Here is a 27,372-nt window from a genome sequence, read left to right as displayed (position 1 = left end):
TCACTGTACAGAAAAGCAGCCAAGATGTTACAGATCTAGGTGTTGATGGGAGACCTGCTCTGGCTCACCTAGACAGCCAGAGATAGAAGGTCAAAAATGCAGTTGCCATCCAGGCTTGACTATAAAAGTTGCACACCAGGAACAGACAAGATTTCCATCAGTTTGCCAGACTGACCAGGACATATTTTCTGAGACTGGAAATCAGGGCATTGCAGGAAGAATCAGGGAGGAGAGCTGGGGTCACATTTTCTGGCCCTGCAGAAGAATTTGGTCCTGAGATGCTGCCTTTGCTTGTGGAGGCTCAGATGACAAATGCTGTTTCAGGCTGTGGCCAGGACTGCCAACCAACCATTTCATCTGGCAGTCTCAGCTCACAGCTTGGCCTCTTGCTTCCATCTGAGCTGCCTGGGAAGGCAGCTGACAGCCTTGTCATTGCTCATCATGTCACATGGGACCACCCCAACCCGTCCCATCTCACCAGTGTATTTGGGAAGTCAAAGTAAGTAAGGACAAATGGTTTCATGCCAAGAGGAAGGACCCAGATTTATTTCCTGTGTCTTTATCCGCCAAGCTACGGCATGTGCCAATTCCCTTCAAACCTACACCCCTCTCAAAGCTGCCGCAAAACTTTCTTCCCAGTCAAGCAGGAGTAAGCTCGACCATCTTGAGCCATCTTCCCAGCAATACACAACCACCTGCCTTCAGCCCACTCTCCTTGGTGCCTTCCTGGCACCCATGGCTCAATGAGCAGCCTCTCCAGCTCATGTCTGGAAAGGTTATGGTTACATGCAAATACCAATCAATATGCAAATTGGCATGATCACTGATATTATATGCTACACAAACAAAAACTGAAAGTCTGTAATAAACACAAACCAAAATACGTATGTCTGTACACATGAGCTAAAACTAAAACCTCTCCTTTCCCTTCCTTCCTGGTTCCAAAGGTATACGTTCTTTATTCCATAAATATGTGTTATGTCAACTGTAAATATTACTATGAGAAAAGCTGTATCAAATTATTTAAATTTTCTTTACAATGCTTTAGGCAGCATTTTGAATGCCGTATTTTGCTCAGTGTGAACATCTGAGCACTGAAGCTACTTTCTCAAAACAATATTTAAAAAATATTTAGACCTCATTTCAAGACTTCCATACAATGTCTTGGGTGTGTTTGTGTGACACTTTCTGAAAAAAACAACAATGCAAAACCCAGGCTTCTGTTCAGAAAGTGCACAAAGGGAAATACTGCAGTGGCTGCAGAGATTTTGCTTCAGTACTTTGATATGTAGGTACTTACATACATTCGACAAAAATAAGCCTTCCATAAAGACTTCCTATTAGGGCGTTAGAAAGCCCAAAGTAATAAACCATTCCCAGTATCATAAATAAAATTCATCCACTTCTGCGGTGAAACACCACCTTTAATTTTTCATTGTCCTCTTGCAGCTTTAAATAATGCTGTCACCATAGCTCTTTTTCTTAGTGGTGAAACTTTGTGCTCTAGTTCATAAAAATAGAGCATAAAGTTTAGCCACAAAGAAAATACTTAGTGTCTGGTCATGTTGACATACAGTCAGGAAACCATATAAGCATATAAGTCATATAAGCAGGAAACAATAATAATAATAAAAAAAGAAAATCTGGGAACAAATAAACTATGAATCTTCCATACTTCTATCAGTTCACATACAGTAGCTGTCAACTCAAACAGCAACTGCAACCATTTCTCTTGTCAAAGTCCACAGCCTCTGTAGTTAACCAGGTGGCCAGGGCTCATGTTCAGGGTTTACTCAACCCTCATAGTTGTTTGGACACTGAACTCTTAGTAAGGAACTGGCACCTACCTTAACCGCTTTCTGCATGGGGAGCAACACCTCCTCTCCCCAGTTAGGCTCACACCAGTAACAAGATGGCATGAGGTACCTGGTATCAGTTCACATCCATCAGGGTTTTTTTACCTCCAGATGAGCACCAGTTTCAGACGGGTCTAGACAGCTTTGCTTGGAGCCACTTGGACGTCTCTGCATTACACTCTTCAGCACACCACGTTATAGGAAACATTATTCATTTGGGCACAGTGCAGCGCAAGTACACAGAGACAGCTTGGTTTCTAATCACACCTGAGCTAATAAGTCCTCCTGAGATTTATTAGTGTCAGCTTGAGCTGTCTGGAAATATCTTGCACAAATTCAAAAAAAACCTCTCAGTCATTCTTCTGAAAAGGTCTATTGCATCCATGAAGTAGAGCAGACGTCTGAAAAAGCACCACAGAAAACCTCAGACTGTGTATTTATAATAGACTTACTAGAATTCAGCAGCTAAAGGCTGGAGTTGTGCTGTGCATGCTTCAGCCCAGGACTTTGCTCAGTGGTCAGGGAGGATTTTCTCTCTGGTTGCTCCTAACACCTTTCTCAAGCCATCTGGGAGGTACTCCCTCCGGTGTTCCTGCAGTGCTCAGGCAGTGAAGACGAACAATAAAAACCAACAGGCAATCAAGTAATTAAAGCCCAAATCTATCATAATTAATACATCTAATGGAGATCAGTTAAGAAGAAACTTAACTGCTCCGCCAACAGGAGGTTGCTTTATACCAGGGCTTCTCATTCCTTCCTGGTACAATGGCCTACAAACTGAGGGGTTTAATCCTACTGCTGTAGTTAAAGCATTACAGCTTTGAAAAGCCAATTAGACCTAACATTTGAATGCTTGATTTTGCAGCTCCTTTGAATGAATTTTAATGTATTTGTTTGATTTTAATAATGTATTGACAAATATTGTCAAGCAGCAACAAAAACAAGTTGAAAACCAGCACTGTGATTACATGCAGGTTTAACTGCCTCACATCCCTGGGAGCTATTTACTTTTCTTCAGATATCTGGATGCCAGGGTATGAAGGCTGGTGAGCAAAGAATGGTTTTATGGTTAAGGCATTGAAAAATACGGTTGTGTTCTTAGAAAGAGTATTATACAAAAATATTAAGTCATTATGCTTTGCTATTCCTCCTTTCCCTATCTCTAAATAGAGGTTAGTAAGACTCCCTTAGCCCACAGAAATTTTGGAAGTCCTAATTAACATCTGCAGAATAATTTATGATCATGGATGGATACAACTACTTCAAAGCAATTAATTTTTATTGGCTATCTTTTCTGTAGTGTATCTGAAAAAAACCTGCATGTTGCAAACTGGAATTTCTATCTACCGTGTAGAAAGCAAAGGAATACAGAGCTCCTGGTTATGCCTTGTTCTCTCAGAGCCTTCAGCACACTACAGAACAAATGGATTTAAATGGACCTGATTTTAAAGGAAGAAAATAAAAGTAGAACTACCACGCACCTGATAGTTTCCAAAGCACTAATTATTCTTTGCAATATTTCTCCCCCCAAAAAATCAAAATGCTTGGCATTATCAATGAAACCAGCCAAAAACTTTTACCCCTTTCTCCTTAAAATCACTACAGTCGCAAAATATTCTGGAGCACTTTTCATTACTTCTATTCATACAGAAAAAAAAGGTAAAGCACTTGTTTCAGATATTATATTATACGACAGTCCTTCTAGGAGGTAAGTGCTGTTGTGACAGAAGCAAATCTCCATAGCATCACTGATGTGAAAGAAACCCTTTCAGTTTTCATCAGCTGAGACTCTGTTCTACAGTGAGGGGTTTGGCTGATTTTTCTCCTGAGGCTGTTGGTATCTTGCTGCAGATCCAGTACCTTAAACATAGGAGAATTGTCAGCATCATCCCCACAACACATAGAGAAACACTTATGACTCCTGGGCAATTTTCTTTCATGTGTTGACAGAGGGGAAGGTTGTGGTCAGAGGAACTGGGGCATGACTTCTTTTCTTTGTTCTCCCACTGTCGTCTCAGCCCCCTGGAGTCAATGTTGAATGGCATTTCTAACCTGAACCAAGAAACTAGAAAACCAGTCGAGGAATGCATGTCTGCAGTAAACATGTTTAGTTAACATGTACATGCATTAGCTTCATGCCATAGCCATAGTCAAAGAACTGGCCTTAAAAGAAAACACCATAAATACTACGAAAAGGAGTGATTTCAATTTTGCAGCCAGCAGGAGGTAGTTCATTTGTTGTAATCACCTTGTTGATTGCCAAAGTCACCCTCATTCAAGCGTAAACAGCCGAAAATACATCCCGGTCTTTCTGCCTGCATTGTACATGCTGTGTTCAAGTTGTCTGGGTATCAACCACATCCAGCGTTGAACAGATGCCCAAAGTGCAGTAGAACAGGTAATATTGCTTCCACTCATGTAAATGCTGTATGTTACCAACTCTATGTGAGTCACAGCTCAAATTCTGAGATTAAAGATGATAAAAGCTCTCGCCATTCATCTACCTGCTTACACTCACAAGTAGTAGCCATTTGAAGTCACTCTTTTGTCAAAGATTTGAAATAACATCCTGTAACTTGTTATTTTAATTTCTGCAACATACGACAGTAGCATACACTGTCAACTGATCAGAGGAAATGAGGGAAACAGGAGACTTCAACTGCTGTTCAACCACAATTACACATTACAGCACAGGGACAAGTGAGTGAGGAGCAGGAAGCACCTAACACCACTTTGAAAAAATATTACGAACAGCTGAGGTAGGGCTGTCAATTTTAATTGCTATCTATGTTAAAGCTTTGTGGCTGTATCTCACCTGTCATTGGGATCTGGGAATCAGGTGCCTTTTTAATCAGCAGAATCACACCACTCTGTGTGATGACAGAGATGCATTTGTTGTAACTGTAAGAAATAGGGTGTTACTCTATGTCCTGTAGCACACAGGTCTGCCTCTAACCTTCTGGCTACTGCAGGAAAAAGCAGGGACCTGGTTTTCCCCACCTTATCAAGAATCAACCTCCTGAACATCCCCCTATGCCCAGAATAAAATAAATCAGTTTGCATCAGCCACTTTGCAGGAAAACAAGGGAGAGAAAGAGCTAGGTACTGCCTTGTCCTTGGTACACCAAGTGCAGAACTAAGTATAATCCTGCCCTTACCATATGAATAGTACCATTTAAATCAGCGCACGCTATTGTATGGGGATTTTCTTGAGGTGCATCTGGCACAGTCAGGACATATTTTTAGTTCTTTTTTTCATGACTGTGGCAATACTATGCAGATAAAGCAGAGGCACTCAGTAATAAAACCCTATCCTTTGCCACCGCCCAGTGAGATGCTGAATTTGGACAGAAAGCAGTAAGTACTGTGGGGTCTTGGGATGAAGAACAGTGACCATCCACAACTCCATTTTATCTGTATGGTGACATTATTCTTAATCATTTTTGTCCCTGAAAAGGTATTTCAAGAAAGACAGGTTTTCAATCTTGGTTCTAAAAGTGAAGGTGTATATGACCATGACTTCAGAGCCTCCACTCCTACAGCTACTGTGACCTACTTAGTTAACAACAGAGAACAAGCCACTGATAAGACAAATGAAGCACTACCTTGCTTTTACCTCTGGAACATTTTCAAAGACCGATGAAGACTAACAGAGAAATTTGCCATGGATCAAGGTTAGCTAAACAGTGAGTAATTACTATCTTTTAAAAGACATTGTTAAGATAAAAATACTTTTCTTATTTCCTACTTAAACATTCTCCTATATAAGTAAAATCATCTTAGGCTAAAATAGTAATCAAACAAATTAAATAGAATACACTTTTAATCTGTTTTCATGCTTCTTATTAAATGTAAACTTTTTCTTGGTTTGGGCATAAAAATACCCTAAAATCTTTAATTTTATTTCTTACATGGTTTGCTCTCTCTTTGACGTGCATACGTTTGCTGCCTCTATTAAAAAGATCCCGTATATGGCTGTATTTATTTATTTATTTATTACATTAGGCCACTGGCCCACTCCCTAACTGGGTCTTTTAGAAAAAAAGTATACAGCATTTAATGTCAGTTTATAAAAAGACAATCCTTAACAGGTCAGTACAGTTTCATCTATTTATACCAGTGACAACTTCGGCCCAGCAATCTCAGGGGTTCTTGTATCTCCTCAGACTTGCATGTAGGCAATATTTTTCTATTTTATTTATAATACAGTATGTGAAAAAAAATCTGTTCAGACATGAGCTCGTGAATTGTAGGCATTGTCATCTTTGCATATACAATTCTTCAAAGCTGTAGCTTGAGACTCGGTGATGCAGCACAGATTGTGCAGCGTGCAGCTCGGTATGAACGTGCTGTATGCTGAGATCCTGGGTACAGTAAAATCAGTCCTTATCCAGGCCTCTTGAGGTACAATAACAGTTAGGAAGAGTCTGAACCTGTAAACAGGGAGGACAGGCAATCTGCAACACTTTTGTTCCAGTTTCCAAGAGCAGAGGGAAAGGGGGTAAAAAAAGAGGTGGGAGGAAAGGTACTCAGAAGAAATAATTTCTTAATTTCTAAAGGATAAATAAAACAACTGGATCATTTGCACGAATAATGCACCATAAATATAGCAAATTTGTACTTGCTTTTTGCTACGGATCTTTTTAACATAATCAAAGGTTAGCAGCTTCACCTGGGTAAAGACTGAGACACAGACACGGCCTTGACCCTGCTATTACTGAATTGGTACAATTTTTGAATGGTTGAGCTTTTCATTAAACCCAATAAAATATCAAAATGCATTGGTAAAACTATACAGTTGGGAAAGGTTTGTTAAGAAACTGAACGTTAATACTATCCTAAAAGCCAAACAGGCCAATCGCACTTTCCATTCTACATGGTTGCTATTGAATAAATCCCATGCACTGAATCAGCACAGGGAAAGTTTTTCTCCAACACTCATCCAAGACAAGGACAGTGTTTCCCCTTACTGAAAAGGTCTTTGGGCTGGGGTTGAATGCTCCAGACAAAAAGGGGGTTTTTTTGTAACACAACTGATATTCCAAAGCATGAAAAGTAAACCATAAGCCCAATCCCACCATTAACATTATACTCTAAAGATATTTTGTGGTCTGTTAACAGCAGAATGAGAATTTGTATAATGTGTATTAACCTATTTATCTCTCATATTACCACTAGACCTTTTAAATCACAAATTGTCTACTAAGAACCAAAAATCTAATGTAACTAGCATCCACTGAAAAATCCTTCATGTTTCTTTGTACATGACAAACTATGAGATATCAGGGCAGTAATATCAAAATCGACCTGTAAGTGTTCTTTCAGGTCCTTGTATATCCATCATAAATGTGATGCTTTGGCTCCTGTTTAGACATTATCTTCTTAAATCCTCATTGCCAGAAATGCAGCAAAGTCAAGTGCACACAGCTTAAATGGTGGCTGCATGATGAAGACTCAAAATAAAGGTCATTTTCTAAGTATTAACAGACTCATGGTATCCATGGAAGGGAGAGGAGTACACAGTGAATACTGTCAGCATAGTACATGGAAGTACAGGAAGGCTCTCTATCATAAAATAAATCATAAAATTAAAACTTTTTTTCACCTTCTGTAGAACAGAACAACTCAGTAAAAATAGCCCAAAATTTTGATATCTCAGCCACAAAACCTGAAGCCCATTTGCAGGACATCTGGGTACCATTGGATTACTGGTTTTATTCTTTCCTCCCCCTACTCTACTCACACAAATCCCTCTGCACACAGGCTGGATGCTACAGTGAGCAGGGCTTGTGCTCTCTCTAGAGAAATTTCAGAAGCCTTTTCCCTTCCCATCTGTTATTCAAATCCTCCCTAATTTGTTCTGAGCAGAGCTTGTTCTCAGAAGGGCAGTATTTGCCCCTCACTACCATAAACTCAAAAGTTCAAAATCTCTTCGCTTCCAAAGCAAGGGTTTCTTTGGTTACAAAACAGCTTCACCATGCTGAACCTCATCAGGTGGCAGGGCCACGCGCCGCGCCCCGAGGGTGATGGTAATTGTCACTATGGCATTGAAAGCAGGCACCAGATATTTTCTCTCATCACTGAAGGGAACCGTGGAAGAAAGACCACGAGATCTCTCATGGAGCACACCACAGGTCTCCTAGCTCTCAGGCTTTTTAAAGTCCATCAGGATTTAAAATACACGGAAACATACAGTGCTGCCAAGGCCCCGCACCGCAGCGAAGGATGTGAACTGACAGGAGCTTTGTATTGTGCCCACAGAAGTGGAGAGAGCGGTGAGAAAGCCTTGCTTCACACCCCACCCCCAGGTGGAAAAATTTCCCCACTGAGTGCTCTAAAAGCAGGATTTTCACTCTCTCATGAACAAATGTATCCGGAAGGAAGATGGGAAGAGAGAGCTGAAGGAGGAAGGAGGGGAAGAAGCAGATGGACTGTAGTAGAAACCATGACACTGGCAAAAGTAATTTTCCCATGCCCGTGTCCTCTGGGGGCAAAGAAGAAGAAATACGGTTAAAGAAACTCTGTAATGGAATATTATTTACATATTTGAATTAAAGTATTGCTTAATCTCCAATTAGGTAACTATGCATCTAGGGGCAAGAACAGCCCACCGGTCATCGGCTGTGGAATACAATGACAAAAATGGTGTCTTTTAACAGGGCTATGACAGGAAGCGTAGGAGCCATGGCTAATTTATGACCTTGAAAATAGTGTGGTAACAGTTTGCGCAGTTATGAACAAAACAGAAAAAAGAAGACAGGAGTGCAAAGGCACACTGATTTAAAATGTGAGTGTGAAAGTATCTGAGCAATAAAGCTTCCATCCTTTTGGTAAGAAAGCGTTGGGTGTGATGAAATATCTGGCTTCTTTTGAAGCACAGGTATGACCTGAGCATGCAAAGCACCACTCTCCAGACACTCCTACTTACTAGGACTAAGGCAATTGTTAATGTAGAACTGCCCACCGGTAATTTAAACAAATTGGATATCACCGGTTCCTATAAACTCTCCAGAAAACACTGCTTCACTGCCTCGGCTGCCTGACTGTCTCAGTGTATTCTCAGTTCCAAAGGCTTAGGCACTCACAGGGGGTGCCATGAACACTGGGTTTAGGATCACAGAGCTTTTTGGCGTAACTGCCCTCCTAAGTCGAACAGCACTGAACTTAAAGCAAGAATTTTTATGTTTTGTTTCGATGATAGACCTTTATTTCATAATTAGTTGAAGAGCGTGCTGCTGTCCACATAGCAGCATGTTATATACTGGCCATTACACTACTGCTCTTTCAGAAGCTTTATAAACTCACCATTATATCTGACATTAATAAGTATTTTTAGTGCTATTCCTTGAAAAGTACTGTTAATATCAACAGGTACCACATACTTCTACACTGGCCAGATCATTCTGTATTGGATTAAAATAATAATAATAATTTTTAAAAAGACAGTCCTCTGTCAAGGACTTAGGATATTGCTGTTGCACATGCCCCTCAGGGAGAAAACATTACTGCCATGTGTCAAGGGCAAGGAGACTACCAGGTGACCCACTTCTTAATTTGTATATTGCAACGTTGGCAGTTTGAACTTCCATTCTCTGACATTCCCTTTTGAGAAGTATTTTTCAAAATTATTAGAAATTCCTGCTAACTCAGCCTTTCATTTTAGAAATTTGCTTCAAGGGCCTTCAGTGAAGACACACTGAGACTTCTGAAATCTATTTGTGTAACCTCCAGCTTGTTCTGGCTTCTGCTGTTGCCTGTACCTAATAGAGTGAAAGCAATGAAAAAGACAAGAACTTTGTGATTCTGAGAAAATGCTCAATTCTCTTTAGAGGGAAAACCCAAGGGGACCATGTTCACATAGGAGGAAATTGTCGTTCTGTCTCAACCGTTCATTTGCTGCTTGTTCTATTTGGTTTCTGTAGACGTAGATTAGTTTCACTCTATGTTAATGCCCTTGGATGCAAACTAGGGAAGACATGCTTGTTCTGCAAATTAGTCACTGTAAGTTAAAATACACAAGAAGATGGAGCAGACTGAGTCTGATGCTGTAAGAATTATTCAAGTAATAGCAGATTAAGCACAGAACCATTTAATCTTAACATGAAAATCATTGTCTTCCACAGAAACAGGGGCCACTTCATACAGAGACCAAGGAGTGGTGGATTAACAATAGAAGATTTGAGTATTTAAATTTAGCTAGATTTTATAAACCCAAAGCAGAGTGCCAAGGCCATAAAACCCTCCCCCTTCTTTTCCTCTGAGGGCAAAGATGACTTCCATCACAAGAATGGTCCCATGCTCTGGCCACAGAGAGCATGCTCCCTTTTTCCTCCTGTAAAACCCTGCTTTGGAGGTCTTTGATGACCTAATCTGACAATGGAGCACTGTAGCGTAAAGCAAATAACAAGGAACTTCCAGAAGAAGGATTAAAGCTGGTGCTTTCAGATAGCATGCCAAAAAGAAAGACACTGAAAATGACGAGACAGCAAAAAGCTTTATTTCCCCAGCCTGGAAGGGGGAATGAAGAAAAGATATTTTCACTCTTGGAAGGAATCTCAGCGCAGTTAGTCTGGCCCAAGTTGGCTAACCACAATGTGTGAAAGGTCCTAGACATGTTACATTAATGTGCTACTAACCAAAGAAACAGTTTCCAAGATAAATTGAGAAGTATTTCTACTGGAAGTCTCTTACTCCTCTATTGCTAAAAAACTTTTACCAGCTTAGAAGATTTGACTTCACTACCAAATTTACAGAGTGGTTGGAGTGGTTTCAGAAATCCCAGCTCTTCATAACAATCCCCCATGCTGAACAGAGCCCCCCGCTGTGCTTTATTTTAAGGCACCACAAAACTATGTCCCATCGTCAGAGCTTTTCACAATTGGCTTTACTGTAGGCCATGAAAACATAAAAATCTCTGTTCTTGTTAAATGCGACACCCTTCTTAGTCCCAGATTAAGTAATGATACTTGTATTTCTTCAGATTTTCAATTTGTAAAGCAACAGTTTCCTTAAGGGGTTTTCAGGGAATTCATGAAAAGCGGAGAATCCACTGCTTAAATTCAACCTTTTCATATTTAGCATTAAATGCAAGAGTAAACCCTTTGCAACCTCAGAGAAAAGAATCAAGAGATTCCAACTGCTATAAACCAATTTTCCCTAAAGCTATTTAAAAAAAAAAAAAAACACAGAGAAAAAACCAAACCCAAAATCCTTTATGATTTCTGATTTTCATTAATTAGGCAAAATACATAAATATACCAGAGCATACTGTCAGACTATAAGACAGACCCTTTTAATTCACAATGACGAGATTTAGCCTGCCAAAATATTTAAAGCATCAATAATCAGTAAAAATGTTTCTTTACTTGTGCTCCTCACAACTATGTAAGGGAAGAGAGGAACTGGTGGTCACGCAGGGAGAAATATATACCCTTTAATTAAAGGAAAACCAAGAAGCACATGCAGCAGCAACTCAGGTCAGCGTCCATATAGCTCAGCAAACAGAAGATGGGTGTGCAGTAAAACACAGGTTACTCAGATGACTGGTAGCATTGACCAGTTCCGTTGCACGAGCTCACACAAGTGAAGGGGTGATCCCTAGTAAGGCCAGTGAGGAGGAAAGCAGGTACAAGTCAGTGAAGCAGAAGAAAAAGGTTTTCTATAGAGACAGAGGAAACCTCCTGTCTTGTAGCTCTTCCTTACCCTGGAGTTGCATCTTCTTCTTGTCAGAGAGAGGAGAAAGGGGAAACCTGTTGCTTCACCAAGCAAGACTGTGCCTCCCTTCCTGTCTGAATTTCCCTCCTCAGAAAATCATTATGGCTCATTCCTTGCAGACTTGTGTCCCTGCTGTTCAGCTGCTATACTCTGGTCTCCTTCCTCCACCAGCTTTTCACAGGGTTAACCAAGACCCCATGGGAAGCCCCTTTCTACGTACTCCTTCCTCAAAGGATGAAGCTGGGATTCATCCCTTCTACTGAAGCTCTAATACCCCCTTTGCCTGGCTGGGAAGGCGTCATACGCTGTTATTAGTCCAGGTACGTTCCCACACTGAGGCTGGGGGCACAAGTAAATCACCCTACGAGCAAAGCTTGCCTTAACTGTCCTTAGTGGAGGTGAAAGGTGTTTTCTGATCCTCTTTGGCTGTGCTAATACTGCTAAATAAAAAAAGTGCTGGACCCCTGCAAGACCCCCACGCTTGTTCCTTAAGCACCAGGCGGTTTTGGACCACTTCAGCTAGCTCTCTCCAAGTCAAATCTGCTAGGGAGGGTGGTAACTGCAAGCAATGTGGCCATGAGCCAGCCAAAGCCATTTGGACTTGGATCAATCCCTGGCCCTTTTTAATTAATCAGTATAAATTCAGTCTCAGGTTTCTGAGCAACTAGGAGGAGTTTAAGGTGGGGGAAAGATATCAATGCCAAACTGAAGGTGGACAGTTCTTACTCACAATTCTTACTTGCCATCTGTTAATGAGAAGAAGAGCCTGGCTCTCCCTTTGAAGTTACTTTAAGATCTCCAGTATAAGCTTCTTGACGCAGAGTTATGGTGATCTGCTAGGTCTGAATGGCACCTAACATGCTTGACCTATTTGACTGTGGACTTAATAACCTATTGGAAGAAAAAGACAAGTTAATACTGAACCTATACTACCCTCCTTCGCAGTGCCTAATGCTTGCAAGTGTGCAGAAATGCCTTTGAAACCTCCTGATAGAGACAAAAGCTATTGAAATGCTTCCAGTGTTGGATAGCTCTACAGTTTATACTGCCCAGTGCGTGGTGTCTGATACAAAGATTTACAAAGCCTTAAGACCCACAGAAGCACATACACTGCATTTTAAAAGTTGTGTTGTAAATCAGTTGGGGGAGGGGGCGGGAAACAATACATTTCCTCTCACCAGCACTACGCTGACTGTTCCAGTGGAGCTTGAGGGCCACCCTCGCGAGCGGACTCATGTGCCATGTCCCCTGCAGGTGAGCCTGCAGGTGTTAGCCCAGGCAGCTGGAGCACACGTAGGACTCCACACAGCCGCGTAGGTCCAAATGAGTAAGGGCTGCCCAGCGTGCTCACGCAGACGGCTTGCAGACCGGCCATGCGACAGCAGGAAGGCACGCAGGAGGCACTGGACACAGCCTAAGGTCACCCTGGAGGCCACTCCTTCAGAGCTATGCATTGACAGCTGGTAGACTCATGAGAGTGTGGGAGCACCTTCATTTATGAAAACAAAGCAACATTTACAAGGATATCTCACCTTTAGCAAGATAGCTATAAATGGAATAAATTGAGAGAAGCTAGACTCTCAACTGTAACTCTTTTAGATGTCCTTGGGAAACAATAACTTCTAGAAATAGATGTTTTCCATGAAAATGTCCTTAAATTTCAGATCTATTTGCTCTTCAATTGATAAGTAGCTTAAACAATTTCTAAATTCTGCTTGCCTGTAGGATTTTCTATCACTAACCTTTCTAAATGACTATAGATTCCTTTAATCCCGTTATTATTTACTTTATAATTTCTTTTGTCGTTCTGGTTTTTCATCTCCCTCTGAGAATAAGTGGGAGAGAAAGCATCCTACACTATTCATGTATCATCCACACAGCACTTGAAAAAAATCTCACCTAATGTACTAACATCGCATTCTGACTTACTTTTGTTCAAACTTCATCAAGTTCCACCCCCAAATTCTTAACCTACATATATGACTAGAAGGGCTTAGCATTTATCTTTTCCTCATCTTACATCTTAAACCTATTAGCAGGGATTCTTTTTGGCAGCCAGCTTAGACCACAGTCACTCCAAGTAGCCACCGAAAGCCGAGGAAAATGGGCCTCAGCAAACATAATGAACCCTCATGTTGTTGTTTCTCCTGATATTTTATTAAAAGGTTTTAACCTAGCCTGCACAATTTACAGCTTATTTCTATGTTGGTTATAAGGTCCTAAACTGCTGCCTCCATTTTCATCCTGATGGCAGCTGGCACGACTGGAATAAAATTGTTCTGATCCAGCATCTAAGAGGCCATGAAACTAAGTAGCCATACAGTTAAACTACCATGATATTCACCTGCGTATCCTTAGGTTCAATTATTTTTTCTCATTGTGCTTAAAGACTTCTTTTTTACTCAAGAGCACCATATTTACTTAGGTATCTTGAGGAACCCCTTAGATTGTGTTTTCCTCAATGGTGTATAGCAACGCTCAAAATCAACCTGCGTGACGTTGAAGTGCTAAAAAAAGCCAATGTCTTCTAAGACACACTTTCACTAAAAACCTTCAATGAGGAAAGAATGTCTTCTGTGGCCCACAAATCACAGGACTCATCTCCACTTCATGTCAGTAATAGCCCAGATACATCACCTGCTATAAACTGCAAAGCTGAAATGAGGAAGTACACTAGAACACAAAATCACAGTGATTCCATTCCCACTACCTAGGCACACACGCCTCCTGCCATGAGTGAACTCATTGATTTTACCCAGATATGTATTACCTAGGAAACTACAACAGCTTCATTTTTTCTTTTACCCTTTTACAACTCCACAAAAATTGTCAGGGTTTAAAGTCCATTTATCAGGGTTTGAAGTCCTAAAACAAAGTAAGGCCTCCTTCAGAAAATGTGGGTCTTCAATACAAACACTACATAATGACATATTTGCTCTAAAACATTCCCATACTGCTTTTAAGTGCCCTGTTCCAAGGGCAAAGAGACCATGCCACCAATTTCAAAGGTAACGGCATTCACATATACATACAGTCACTGCATTTGCCACAAATGTCCCTGGTCAGCAGAAACCCTAGAGCATGTTGCACTGAAGTGGCATGTTATGACCCTCTCATACCGTAATATCTCAAGACTGGACTATCAAAAGTGAACTCAGTCAAAGGTGAACAAGGTGAATCAAAGGTGAGCACGATGCAGACCACAAGTTCACTCTGTCCGTACCCTGCAGAAGGTATGGACATATGGGGCATGCCTTGCATCCACGTGGATTTTGCAGTTCTCTGGGAACTCTTCAGCAGGGTACCATGGCCACAGGCTTCGAGGAGGCACGTAGCACCCATGTGAGCAGGCAAAGCCAGGACCTGGAACCAATTCCCTACTAGGTCAAGTATGAATTGCTCAGCAATATTATCCAGAAAACTCTCCTGGAAGCTGAGGAGTCCTGCTTTAACAGCAGAATCCCACATAAAGCATTTTATCCTCAAGCAAGTAATATCCTCAAACAATCCTCAAAATAAATGAAAGGGTAACATTTGTTCTTAGGTCTTCTGAATCCTCTTGCTGTTTTTACTGTCTTTTCCTAATCAATCACAGTTGCTTTACTGCCTCTGCATTTATGGACTTCTGCTACTGTTCTGCTACTGCAAATTAGCAGGAAGTGGGAAACCAATCATTCGTACAACTCATGCCCAATAAGACATAGTCCGTCAGCCTACCCTTCATCCATCATAAACATCTATTACATCAGTAACAACCTGTACAGTTGTTCTGCTCACTGCCACTAGCTAATTATTCCAACTGGTGGAGAGAACTTAAAAATATCTGAAAGAAATATAGTTAAGGGCTAATTCTCCTCAGGGACCCTAATCCAATGTCAAAAGGTGAGATGCCTGTAAAAGCAGCAGGTGAAAGACCTGAAAGAGGTGTGAGCGGCTATAATGGAGGCGGCAGTGTTTGGGACAGGTCAGGGTCATATTCACAGAGATAAAACAGGTCTGAGTAAATCCAGGAGACTAGCCGATGTCGGTTCTGAAAGTCCGTATAACCCCAGTTTTTGAGGCATGAAGTCTCCTTCACATGGGGACAAACATTAAAAAAGATTTATACTGGCAAGGGGCTAGGAAGAAAACTCAGTGGGGAACAAGTTTTTACAAATTTTAATCCATCCGCTAATGCCATTTAAAAACATGGATTTTAGTGAAAGCTGAAAGAGTCCAAGCCACAAAATTGCACCTGGGTTTTAGACAGACTGAAGTTAATTCACATCTGAGATCTTGGGTTGATCTCCTAGTGGGATAATCTGCCTAAATCACGTTTAGGTTCAGTTTCTCAGGGGCTATTAGCAGTCTGGGTACTGACTTGCAATTTCTAGTTGCAAGAAAATCAGAACTGTCAAGTGTTTTGTCATATCCTGAGCACTATGAATTAGTAAGCACTACTATTAATTTAACCCTTATTAAGATGTTCCTGAGAGGATACTCTATTTTACAAGACACTGCTGTACTAATGATTTAACTAATTTTTTTCAGCATTTCCTTACTCCATAATTTTTCCACATCTTTTTCTATATTTGCCACTATGTTTCGCAGTAGTAGTTCCTGTTCATCTTATTCCATGTCAATAAATGTACCTATATTAGCCACGAGTGATACTTGTAGAAACTACTGGGCAATAGTAATGTTCCCTAATGCACTTGTCTAATGAGAAGCATGAACTGGGAACTGTTTAATTTGAACGTTTTGTTTAAATGTAGCAGGACATGCTCAGAAGTACATTTACTGAAGGAGTAACAAGTCTGGCAAACTCGCCTTCTTTAAATTAACATTTTCAGCTTAAACCTCATTAAAGGGCAATGAAATTCCTTTATATTTCCTTTGCTAGCATTGGTGAGAACCAAGAGATTTATATGTAAACAGGAGTCTTTGCTTTTATATGCAAGCTCTCTCTCCCATTCAAACCGCATTCAACACTGATACAAAAATCTAGGTTTTGATCACACTAGAGCTTAATTCTTTAAAAACTTTTTCAAGGGAGAAATATCCTGCCTCTTCCCTCAAGAGAAAGGACTTTGTGAAAACATGCCCTTTGCAGGAGGGCCTAGAAAATCCCATAGGCCTAGAAAATCCATAGGAATGAACTCCTTTTAGCTGGACGAAAGCAGAGGCAACCTACCAACACAGGACTCCCAACTCATCCTAGCCCTACAGTTTTGTGAGCTTCTGGTCTATGGTGAAACTATGGGCAATACTCTGCACACACCCATGCACACAACGAGAAACCTCCACCGACTTCAGGAGGACCACAGCAGCAGATCCCCATGCAAAGGGATGCGTCAGCTACTGTCTCATCTATGTCCTCTAAAGCCAGAGTCATCCTAAATCCTCAGCAAAGGCAAGTTAGTTATACTGCATTGGAACCAAGATGATAGAAATACAGAGGATTTTCTGATAGTTCAAGGAAGGAGAAGGCACCATGAAGGAACTGCTTTTCACCTTACAGACGAGATACCCCTGAAAAGCTCCCCTTAATGGGTAATCACAAACATGGAGCAGGAGTAGCAGGATTAGCCTCCGTTTTTCAACTGGAGAAGAACCAAGGAGTACCCACTGAAAGCACAAACCCCTCCACACCCTTTCCACACAGCACGTGGTTACGTGGAGCTCAATGCCACGCGGTTTTTGATGCCCAAAATAGAAATGCTGTTTGACAAGTAAAGGTATATACCTCCTTCAGAGGCTACTATCTGTGCAGTGGCCTGAATAAAAGCTCCAACTTAAGACAGTCCAGTGACAGCTGAAAAGGATAGATTAGGAGAAGGATCAAACCTAGAATTGACCCGTGCCTTATATTTTTCTTACACCACCTAATGCCCAGAGCTGGAGACAGGACGTGTTTAAAAGCTGAGGTGCAAGTCCCGCACGTTCTGTGTCCTCACTATGTTCTTAGCTTTCCAGATGACAAATCCGCACAAAAAAAACCCCACGGGTGACATGATGCATTTTCAGGCAATTGCGAAGTCTATTCCCCTACCAGCTCAGTGGAGTACGGACCTTTCTGGAATCTCCTTAAAACAAATTTTTCATAGAGGATTACAACTTATTTGTACCACTGTCGAGAGCAAAAGCCAAACAATTCCAGTGGAGTTAAAATGTTTAACCTTGGTTCAGTTCTACTGTCTGACGGGATCTGGTTAATTTTAGTGCCACAAAATGATTAAGCCAAGTAATTTCCAAGACATTACCTTCTGTATGCAAACATTAAACTTGTTGAGCGCAATTCTTCTTGCTGTTCCCAGTTAAAAGTAAAATCAGGTGGTGTCAGAGTGAAAACACAAAATACGGACATTAAAATTACACCGTCAGTTTCTGCTAGCAACTGCGTGTCATTTATTGTCATTTGCCCCACACAACAATCCAATACTGACCCTCAAACTATTAAAATGTTGATTATGTTCAACACAGTATACACACTAAACTAGGGCATTGAATTTTACTACAGAAGGTGTTATTGTTCTGACTTGTGCATTGAATTTTACTACAGATATTATCCTGACTTCCCAGTGCTGTCTCATCATCAACTCCTTTCCTTGCTAATACTTATTGTGAGTGCTGCTAACAGCTTATGCTACAGACAGACCAAACCTGCATTCCATTTATCCATTAAAAGCCTTTCACTTAACGATATTTGAGGTTTTGCCCTCAAAAAATCCTCATCAAATTCAGCGTGCTCCTGATTTGCATAGCAAGTTGGTTAGTTACCCATTCACTGTTTACCTTTGCTGCAGGGTATACTAAAAAGAACACATCACTTAGATACATTTTGCTCGATCTGAGTTCGGTCCATCATGGCGCCAAACACCGTCAGTTCCCTTTGCAGCTATCATGTTCAGTACTTTTGAGTGGCTCAGAACCTCTAAGGATCCGCTTCGAGAACATGATAAATAATTTTTTTAATAGCCAGTCTGAAGATGAATATACTCCTTTGTGCACTTCATCACATGGTCTCCAACAAAAAGATTTTCTTCCCAGTCACTTCATTTGTTCTGACAGTAGAAACACGTTCTGTGTAAGAAGTGGGCTCTTTCTGAACTAAACATGGCCCCAGTCCTGCAAAGTTTATTTTCTACTGTATACAGTCTTTCGGTACAGTGTCAAGTAGCTCTCAGGTACATCAAGCCTTGTGCTGCACCGCAACAAGTTTGGTTTTTTTTTGTCCACAACAGAGATTGCAAAATTTTAAGATCATTCAATGTTTTGCTACTCAGCAAGTTGTTCGGTAAACTAGTAATTTGTCTTTGAAAAGCTATCATTCACTGTAATGCGAAAAGCAAACAAAAGGACCAACAGCACACTCGTGCACTGTTCAGACATTGTCTGCGATTTTTAAAAAGCAGGAAAAACGGGCATAGGGAAGTAACAGTGTGTCCAAAATTGCAAAAGCCACCTGAAACAGGATTAGGTGTAGAAACAAATCACTGCTCCCGAAGTAATAAGATCATCCTCCACTGAATGAAACCTGCTCCAGCAGGACTCGGTGCTCGCAGGCACATTTGGCAAACGTCTGTAAATATGCATCAGAGTTTAATGCGCACACAACCACTTCATTTATCCAACCACATTCTGGACTTGCAGCATTTCACCCTATGTGTTGAGTGATTACCCAAAAACCTCAGCAGTGCCCCCACCAACTACAAAATGCCACCTCAGAGCCGGTGTAATGCCCTGCTTCCTGTTTCTTTAGTTTTATGAAGCCCTCTTGAAAAAACAGTTTCCAGTTTCAAACCACTGTCTCTATTCTCCAGATTGTCTTTTTACAGGCACTTACTAGACAGCAAATCTTTGCAAAGGGACAAATTCTGAATGTCTGAATCACTCCTTATCTAAATCTGGAGTCAATAGGAATTTTAGCTCAAAATTAATATACTTAACATAATTGAAGCAGGTAAGTAGAATAAACATCAAACTCAAACAAAAACTGCATACATATAAATATTTAAACCAATGATATATGTAAATACATTTTTCATATTTTCCCTAAGCCTAAGTCATCCTTTGTATATTTGAATTAATTTATAAATGGCCTGTCATTAGCGGACATCGAACCGGGTGCAAACATTTTATCACAGTAGGGAGATGCATGAGCAGGCATAAATTTTACCCCTTGACAAGTAGAATATGCAGTTTAATTTGATCAAGAATAATTAAATTTGTTAAATGCAGGGAATGTATTCCACAGAGGACAAAACTTCAGTAGGTGAAATACATGTAAATAGGCAATTTTACATCTGAGCGAGACACACACCACGGCTGGATTAACACTACAGGAATTACGGTATTTAGGCAGTCAGAGCTGCTTTTCAGACCTACATGCAAGAAACTTCAAGGACCCAATCCCACAGCTCTTACTGAGGCAAAATACCCTTTGCCTTTTAGTGGGAGCTTTGTTTCCTACAAGTAAGGAAGGCAGCGGTGGGGGTGGGGGGGCAATTTACTTAGAATTCAAAGACACACAGTATATATTTTATGGGCAGGACCCAAGCTTCTCCTTCAAACACATCCTCACATGGCTGTGCTTAGAAACTTTGTCAAAACGATAAGCGGCCATGAAAGAACAGTCTGTTATACGGAGAAGAGATTTAACAAGGGACTACGCAGAGATCCCAGCCCAGCCACAGCCTGCATCTCAGATGCTCTTCTTTTTATATTTTGTGTTTGAGATTGATATGAGATTGATACTACCAAAACCCAAACTCCTCTATCAGCAACATATTTATAGCAATGCCAATTTCCATCTATTCTCCTGTCAACACCCCTGACTGAGTTGGAGAGATGCCTCTCCTTGGAGGTAAATGGAGAGGAAACCCGATACATCCTCTATCTGCTGGGCTGCCACCAGGAGTGAAATGTGATAGCAGTTCCTGCCATGGGGGCATCTACTACTCCAGCCAACTAACTCATCTCCCATGGGCACCCTAACAGCTGTCATTTGGTAACAACAACAAAAAAAAATCTATTCACTTGTTGGATTTGCTTCAAAAAACACCCAGAGCTACCCCTCCTTCCCCACTTCCCCCTCAAGCCCCAAATCCTCCCCGTGACTCAGCCATGCCCTAACATAACGTATCCAGTTTAGAGCCTCGGGGGTGGGAAGCCACCAGGATGGGATCTTATCATCACAAGCCCTGGCTCAGGCCTTATGGTCTCAAGCAATTTTTAACTCTGTGCAAGAAAAAGTCTCTTTTAAAGTCTCAGGCTTTGTGAAGTCCTCTCTGTACGTACGATAAGCCAGAACGGCAGAGTTAGATGGGAATAATTACAAAAGCAAGTGAGGCTCATGGAAACTAACACATTGCATATATTTTCATGCTGGACAGGATGCTGAAGATATGTCGGCTTCATTACTTTTTCTACTATTAAACTCCGGAAAACTCAAAAAAAATTCAATCGGTGCAAGCAAAGCCACACCTACCGATTCGTAAACTTTTTTCTCCTTATGAAGAAACGTAAGGAGGTAAATAACTGTAGCAATCAAAGGCAGCTCCTCTTTCTGGGATACCAAATTTGAAACATATTTGGCCATTAAAAAATTATTACCAAATAAAAACCAAAGCCTCCTGATGCAACCCTGCCAGAGACTTGCACACACCCCACGGGACGCCCCATCCCTCCCTGCCCCTCTCGCCCCTTGCTCCAGAGCTCTGCTTGGTGCCGGGAAGCCCGGGGGGTGGGCCAGCTGGGGCCCCCGGGGATGGCAGGGGAGCCCCGGGAGGAGGGCACCCCACGGAGGGGAGGGCTGCTTAACCTGCTTGATTTTCCACACGGCTTGATCCCCAGCAGCTGCTCGCTCATGTGGTGTTTTTTGAGACCAAAAAGCCCAGTCGCTCCTGAAAAGTTTGGAGGGCAAAGGGGTCCGGGGGAGGCCCGGCGGGGTGGGGCGGGGTGGGGTGTAGCGGAGCCCCGTGCCGCAGCGGGGACAGGGCTCTCCGGCTGCCCGCGGCGGGGGAGCCCCACGGCCCGGGCAGGGCACCAGGGCACCGGTCCCCGGCTCGCCCGCGGGCGACCGCAGCCTAGGCGGAGGCGACCTGCCCCCAGAGCCACAGCGCCCGTGGCCCAGCCACCAGCTCAGCCGGCCCGGCGGGCTGTCAGCCCCCGCAGCCAGCCAGCCGCAGTTTAGCGGGAGCGGGGTGTCAGGACGGGGCATGCGGTTCGGCTGGGCTCGGCGTCCCGGCTCCTCCGCCGCGATCACGGGAGGAAAGCGGGACCGGGCACCCGGCCGGCGGGGACGGCAACCGCAGGCCCCCACCGCTCCCGCCGCCCTGTGACCCCTCCACACACACACACCCCCCCCGCCAGGGCACCCGCGGCAGCGGGGGGCAGCGAACCCCCAGCCCGCCCTTCCCCCCGGGCTCTGCCCCGCTTGCTCAGCCCTCCCCGGGCAGGGTGGCAGTGCCGGCGGGCTGCAGTGACACCCCTGCCACCAAAACCCACTCGTCCCGTGCAGAGGGGGCAAGTGCGGCAAAGTCACTGGGGAGGGGGAATGGTATGCTGGGTCCCCGGCACCCCGAGGGACACGGCTCGGCTTCAGGGGACGTTTCTTTACCAGCCTCCCCTCCGCAAGCAAAGGACATGGGCCCTGGGGGGGGCCGGGAGGGCGGTATTTGCCTTCCCCCCCCCCCTCCCCGCCCCGGTATGCAAACTGAAAGGTCTAGAAACCCCCCCCAAGCCCTTCGTCCGGAGCATCGCCCAGAGCACCTCGGCGCTGGAGCCGGGCCCCCCGTGGGGGGCGGTCGGCGGCGGGCAGGGCGGGCTCTGCTCTGCCCCTGCGGTCACGGCCCGGGCAGGGGGATGAGGGGGCGCCCCATGGGCTGCGGGAGGGTGGTCGGCTGCCCCGCCCCGTCCCGCCCGAGGGGGCACACGGCTTGGAAGGTGTCCTCCGCCCGGGGGCGGGGGTGAGGGGCAGGAGGAGAAGGTGGGCGGCTCGCTGCAGCGCCAAGGGCCGAGTGAAGCAAAGGGCACTTTGCCGGAGGCTGAGAGCCTCCGGCGGGGCATTTCGGCCTCTTTGGTATGCTGAGAAGTGGCTGCTCTTTGCTGCAGCGGCAGCGGCGGGGAGAAAAGGGGCGAGACGAGCTCGCAAACGGGAACGGGGGGGGGGGGGGGGGGGGGGGGGCAGAGAAAAAAAGCCGCCGAGGTGCCCACCACGACTCTCTGCACCGGCCCTGAGCCGGGCGAAGCAGGAGCCGGCACCCCGGCTGTCGGGGCGGAGAGGGGTGCGGGCTGCCAGGGCTGCTGCTTGTTGATGTTGGGGTGTCAGAGAAGCAAGGAGAGCCTATGATCTACTACACTGCAGTGCCAGCGTCAGGAGCCTCCTGCTCGGGAGCTGCCACTGCAGGGCAGCCGGCACACACACACACACACACACACACACACACACACACACACACACACGGCATCCATCCCCTCACAGCCCGGGCTCCAGCCGCTGTCGCCTCCCCAGGCACGCAGAAGTGCTTGCAGACAACCTGCCGGCCGGGGGGAGCGAGCACGGCGGCGGCGGGGGGACACCAGAGCCCGGGGGGGGGGGGGGGGGGCGGGGAGGGCCGGTATTTCCTCTGAAAAGCTCCCGGCTCCCCCGCCCGCCCGCCCAGCATCCCTTCTTCTCGCCCACCTTGCTCGCCAAGCGGCGGGCTTGGCCGCACGGCCGCCCCGAGCAAGAGGGATGCAACAGCAGCGGCGTGACCCCCCCGGGACCGGGCGGCCCAGAGCACCTGCATTTGCATTTCTTATGTAATGTACTGCAAGTTTCCCCCTCGGAGCCGGGCTGAACCGAAGCGCACGATCCCGGCTGCCAGGCAGACACGGAGACGCAGGCAGAGACACCGGCGTGTGTCCAGAGGGGTCATCCCGGCACCGGGAGGCGGAGGAGACGCAGCCGCCCGGGCGCTGCTGCCGCCGCCGCTTGGCATAGGAGTTGCCGTCTGGGCACAAAGCCCCGAGAAAGTGTCCACCCCCTTTCCTCACCCCCCCTGCACCTTCCTGGCCTAGAGTCCCGGGGGGGGTGAGTGCTAACGGGGAGCCCCCAGCCAGGGGTGAGCGGTGGTGGGTGGGTGAGGGGGTGTCGGGCTTGGCTGCAAAAAGCCAAGTGTGTGTGTGTGTGTGTGTGTGTGTGTGGCGGGGGGCGGGGGGGGGTGGTGGTGTTTGACATATTGCAAGCTAATCAGAAAGTGCTGTGCAGGACCTGAGCCCCGGCACACTCACCCACCGCAGGCAGGGCCGGCTCCCACCAGCACGGGAGAGCCGGGCTCCTCTTCCCAAAACTGCGTGGGGGTGGGCACGGGGGGGCTCGCACCGGGGTCGGGACCGGGGGTGGGGGGGCTTTACCGGCTTCCCTCAAAAAGGGTAGCGATATAAAAGTTTCCTCCTTGGAAACAGCACATAGAAACTAGGAGATGCGGGCTGGGCTAGGGTCGCCTTTGATTTTTTTTTTCCCCCGTGGTGACAGTGGCTGAAGCTAATCCATACCGCTCCTTGCTTATTCATACACGTATGGCCATGCATGTCCGTGCTGTCTCGTTATATTTCCCCCCTTCTCCCCTCAGCAGGATTGCAGATCTACCTCGGCGAGCAACAGACAGGGTAGCATAAAAGAAAAACAACGCAGTGCAATGGATTGCTTACCAGTTTGGTTCTTGTTTTTCTTAAGACTCTTGCCACAAAGACACTGCAGCATATGCGATCCTTTGCTGAAAATGTTCCAAAGAAACCACATTGATTTGGGCGAAAAGCAATCCAGCAGCTTATACACCCTGAGAAAGAAGAGATCCTTGTGGTTGCATAATAATAAATTGAGACCAGTTCTCCTGAAGAGGGGCACCAGTTTTATCATAGAAAAACCGATTATATTCCGATCTTCTCCCAGTTTTTTTTCCTCACGTGGTGTATTTCTTTGAGACTTTTCAACGGATGCTTTTTTTTCAGCCAGGCTGAATGGTTATTCCCCCTAGATCAACGCTGGATTAGAACCAAAAGCGTGGAGAGAAAATAAAAGAAATCCCTTTTTTGTTTTGGTTTGGTTTTTGTTTCTGTTTCAGCACGAAGCCAAACGAAAAGTAAGGTAGTGAAATCCCAGCCGAGGCCAAAACCTCATCGGAGACACCGGCAAAACGCGGAAGAAAGATCCCCAGGGAGAAAAAAAAAAACCATAGCCTGGTACTTGACTGCTAGGAGGATGGGTGGATCTGCAGAACAAAAGCCACGGCAGGATCCATCCTACGGAACGACTGCCATTGTGCAGCCCCGCGGCGGGAGAGCGCACCGCCGGCACCCGGCGAAGCCCGGCTGGCTCAGGGCGCAGAGACGGCTGCCGGCCGCGGGCGCGACCCCGCCCGCAGCCCCGCCGGTGCCCCGCAGTCCCGCCGCTGCCCCGCCGCCGCCGCCCGCCCTCGCCCGCGCGGGCCGCTCTCCTGCCGGCCCCGGCTGCCGCTGCGCCCCGCACCGCCGCGCAGGAGGCAGCACCCCCCGCCCCGCGCCGCCCCCCGCCGCCCGCCGCAGCCTCGGCGCCCAGTCGCCGCCGGGCGCCGGGGGAGGAGGAGCCGCCGAGCCCCCGCCGGCCCCGATCGCCGTCACGTACCCACGTGCGGCCCGGCCCGGCCCGGCACCGCCCGCGGGGGAGGGCAGGAGGGCTGCCCCAGAGGTGCCCCGCAGGCCGCGGACACCTCACCCCACCCACCCCGCCGCCGCCATGAAGCGTCCTGACCCCCTCACTGATACCTGCCCCCCCCCCCCCCCCAAAAAAAAAAAAGGCTGGCTTTCGCCCGTCTCGGTCATGCCGTGCTCTCAATGCAAATGGTCAACGCAGCAGGGAGTGGTGTCAATCGACCTGAAGACGGTGTTTCTGGATGCTCTGCCCGCAGGCGTCATCCCTAAAAAGCGTTCTCAAAGGTGAGGTTTTGGGGTTGCCCCAGCAGAGGCAAGTGCCGTCCCTCTCACGTTAGGACGGTAGAGTCCTGGGCTGTGACTGGGGTTCCCAAGCACTGCGTTATACCTGCAGAGGCAATGCTAAGATAACCCCACAAAGCACCTGCCACGCGTACACGTTGAGAGGCCCAGAGGCAGACGGAGCGGCTCCCGTGCAGTGCCCCTCACTGCTCCCCATAGTCCCACCCAGGAGCACTGCCCTTCCACCAGTCCTCCCTGACCTCTGAGGGAGGGCTGCGCCGACCAAGCCCACAGCGGCTGCACCCATGCGTGGCAGCGGTGGCACTGAAAGAGCCAGAAACCGATGCCCGTGTTCTCCCTCTCCCCTTTAGATGCTCTGCTGGATGCTGGCAGGTGCTGGAAGTGATGGGAGAGAGAGTGTGAATAAATGAGGGAAAAGATGATGAAGTAGTAGTAGAAAGGAACTGCTGAGAAGAAGGTGGAAGGAGAAAACAGAGGTGATGGAAACGGGACAGCAAACAGCTCCCTCTCCTCCCCTCTCTCCTCTGTCCCTCAGTGCCAAAGTCATCAATAACAACCTTCATGATCATCTCTTTGGACAAAGGTTCGCTCTTTGACCATTAACTTTTTCCAGTAACAGAGTACAAAATAGAAGTACCAGGACACTGTTTTCACCTATGTCGTGTCCATTAATATTTGCATTCAGGCATGGTCAGATGTTGGTGTGGAAGCCACTGTTGCCCCAGGAAGTGTCAGACTAAAGTATGAAAAATGCAGAGGTTTGTGTGTGTGCTTTTCCTGCCCTGCCAGGATCTCGTCTGGTTACCAACGTTTGGGAAACTCTTACAGTAAACATTTGGTCAGCACACCAGCGATAGCGCTGGGAACCGAAAATTTTCCCATAGTTTTAATTTCAGCAAGATTCTGGATTTATACATATAGATGAACTGCTTGGTTGCCAGATCGTTCTCTACATGATATTTAAACACCATTACCCTGTTTTACAGAGATGAAGGACGACGGACAGGAATGAAGGGCTATATTGTGAGTGGTGACCCATGGAGTTTGCAGAACATCGGGGTGGGGGGAGGGGGATAGGTGCCTACCTCTCAGCACCCCAGTCTGCAAAGATAAAAATAAGCAAGAAAAGCTTGATTGATGAAATTTAAGGGAGGTTAGAAAGAGAGTGATGCAAAGGTCACAGCAGGAGTTAATGCTAAGAAGTGGCTTGGTCCCTTGTCCCATCCCCTCAGCTGCGGTGCCTGGCGAGCTAACCAACTGCCTGCCCTTCCTGGGGCGCAGATGTTACACGGGTTGCCGGGAAGACGAGCTGGCTCGGACACCTTGCAGCCAGCTGGCTGGGAGTTCACAGCAGCCCAAGTGCTATTCATGGTAGCTCATATGTCACGACTGCCTACAAACATAAAATTGATCTAGAGTCTTCCCAAAATATCTGAGGTCTATGTCTATCTTCCCTTGACCACAAGAGCCAACATTATATGGCTGGGAACAGTCTGCGATCTGTAGAAAATAAAAAGTCATTTACAAGCTTTCCACCCAAGTAATTGGTTTATATACCTCCCTCAGGCTAGCAGGTAACTCCCTACTTTCTAAATGAAAGTAAAACTTCTCTTTAGCATCTCACCATCATTCAGATGTCAGGAATTGTGGTACAGAACCGAGGGGGGCTGGTTCTGATGGTGCTGTATGATTTAAGGTTTACCGCAATTAGAACAGAAGCAGAAACTCCATATCTCAGCGGAGAAAACTAACATTCACCTTGCCTGTCTGGTAACTTAATGCCCTTGAAGAGGTCCCCAAGACATGGCAGGCCTGCAAAGAAAAACCTGAGAGCAGGAGCAAGAAT

At 45.6% G+C, this 27,372-nt stretch overlaps 1 protein-coding gene across 3 annotated transcripts in view; it reads right to left on the bottom strand.

Moving 5' to 3' along the window:
- Window positions 1-24,984, bottom strand: part of FGF14 (fibroblast growth factor 14) — a 411,789-nt gene extending 386,805 nt beyond the window's left edge. For 2 of the 3 annotated variants that reach the window (XM_064440620.1, XM_064440621.1), the window contains exon 1: window positions 24,246-24,984. In XM_064440620.1, the coding sequence (XP_064296690.1) occupies window positions 24,246-24,453 (208 nt within the window). In that variant the 5' untranslated portion in view covers window positions 24,454-24,984. The remainder of the gene's footprint in view (window positions 1-24,245) is intronic. The other variant, XM_064440622.1, reaches the window with a different exon arrangement.
- Window positions 24,985-27,372: the final 2,388 nt, after the last annotated feature.

This window comes from Phalacrocorax carbo, chromosome 1 (genome assembly GCF_963921805.1).
Source record: "Phalacrocorax carbo chromosome 1, bPhaCar2.1, whole genome shotgun sequence".
Taxonomy (NCBI): Eukaryota; Metazoa; Chordata; class Aves; order Suliformes; family Phalacrocoracidae; genus Phalacrocorax; species Phalacrocorax carbo.
The sequence above is the reverse complement of the archived record's forward strand: the minus strand, read 5'-3'. Positions and strand labels throughout refer to the sequence as shown.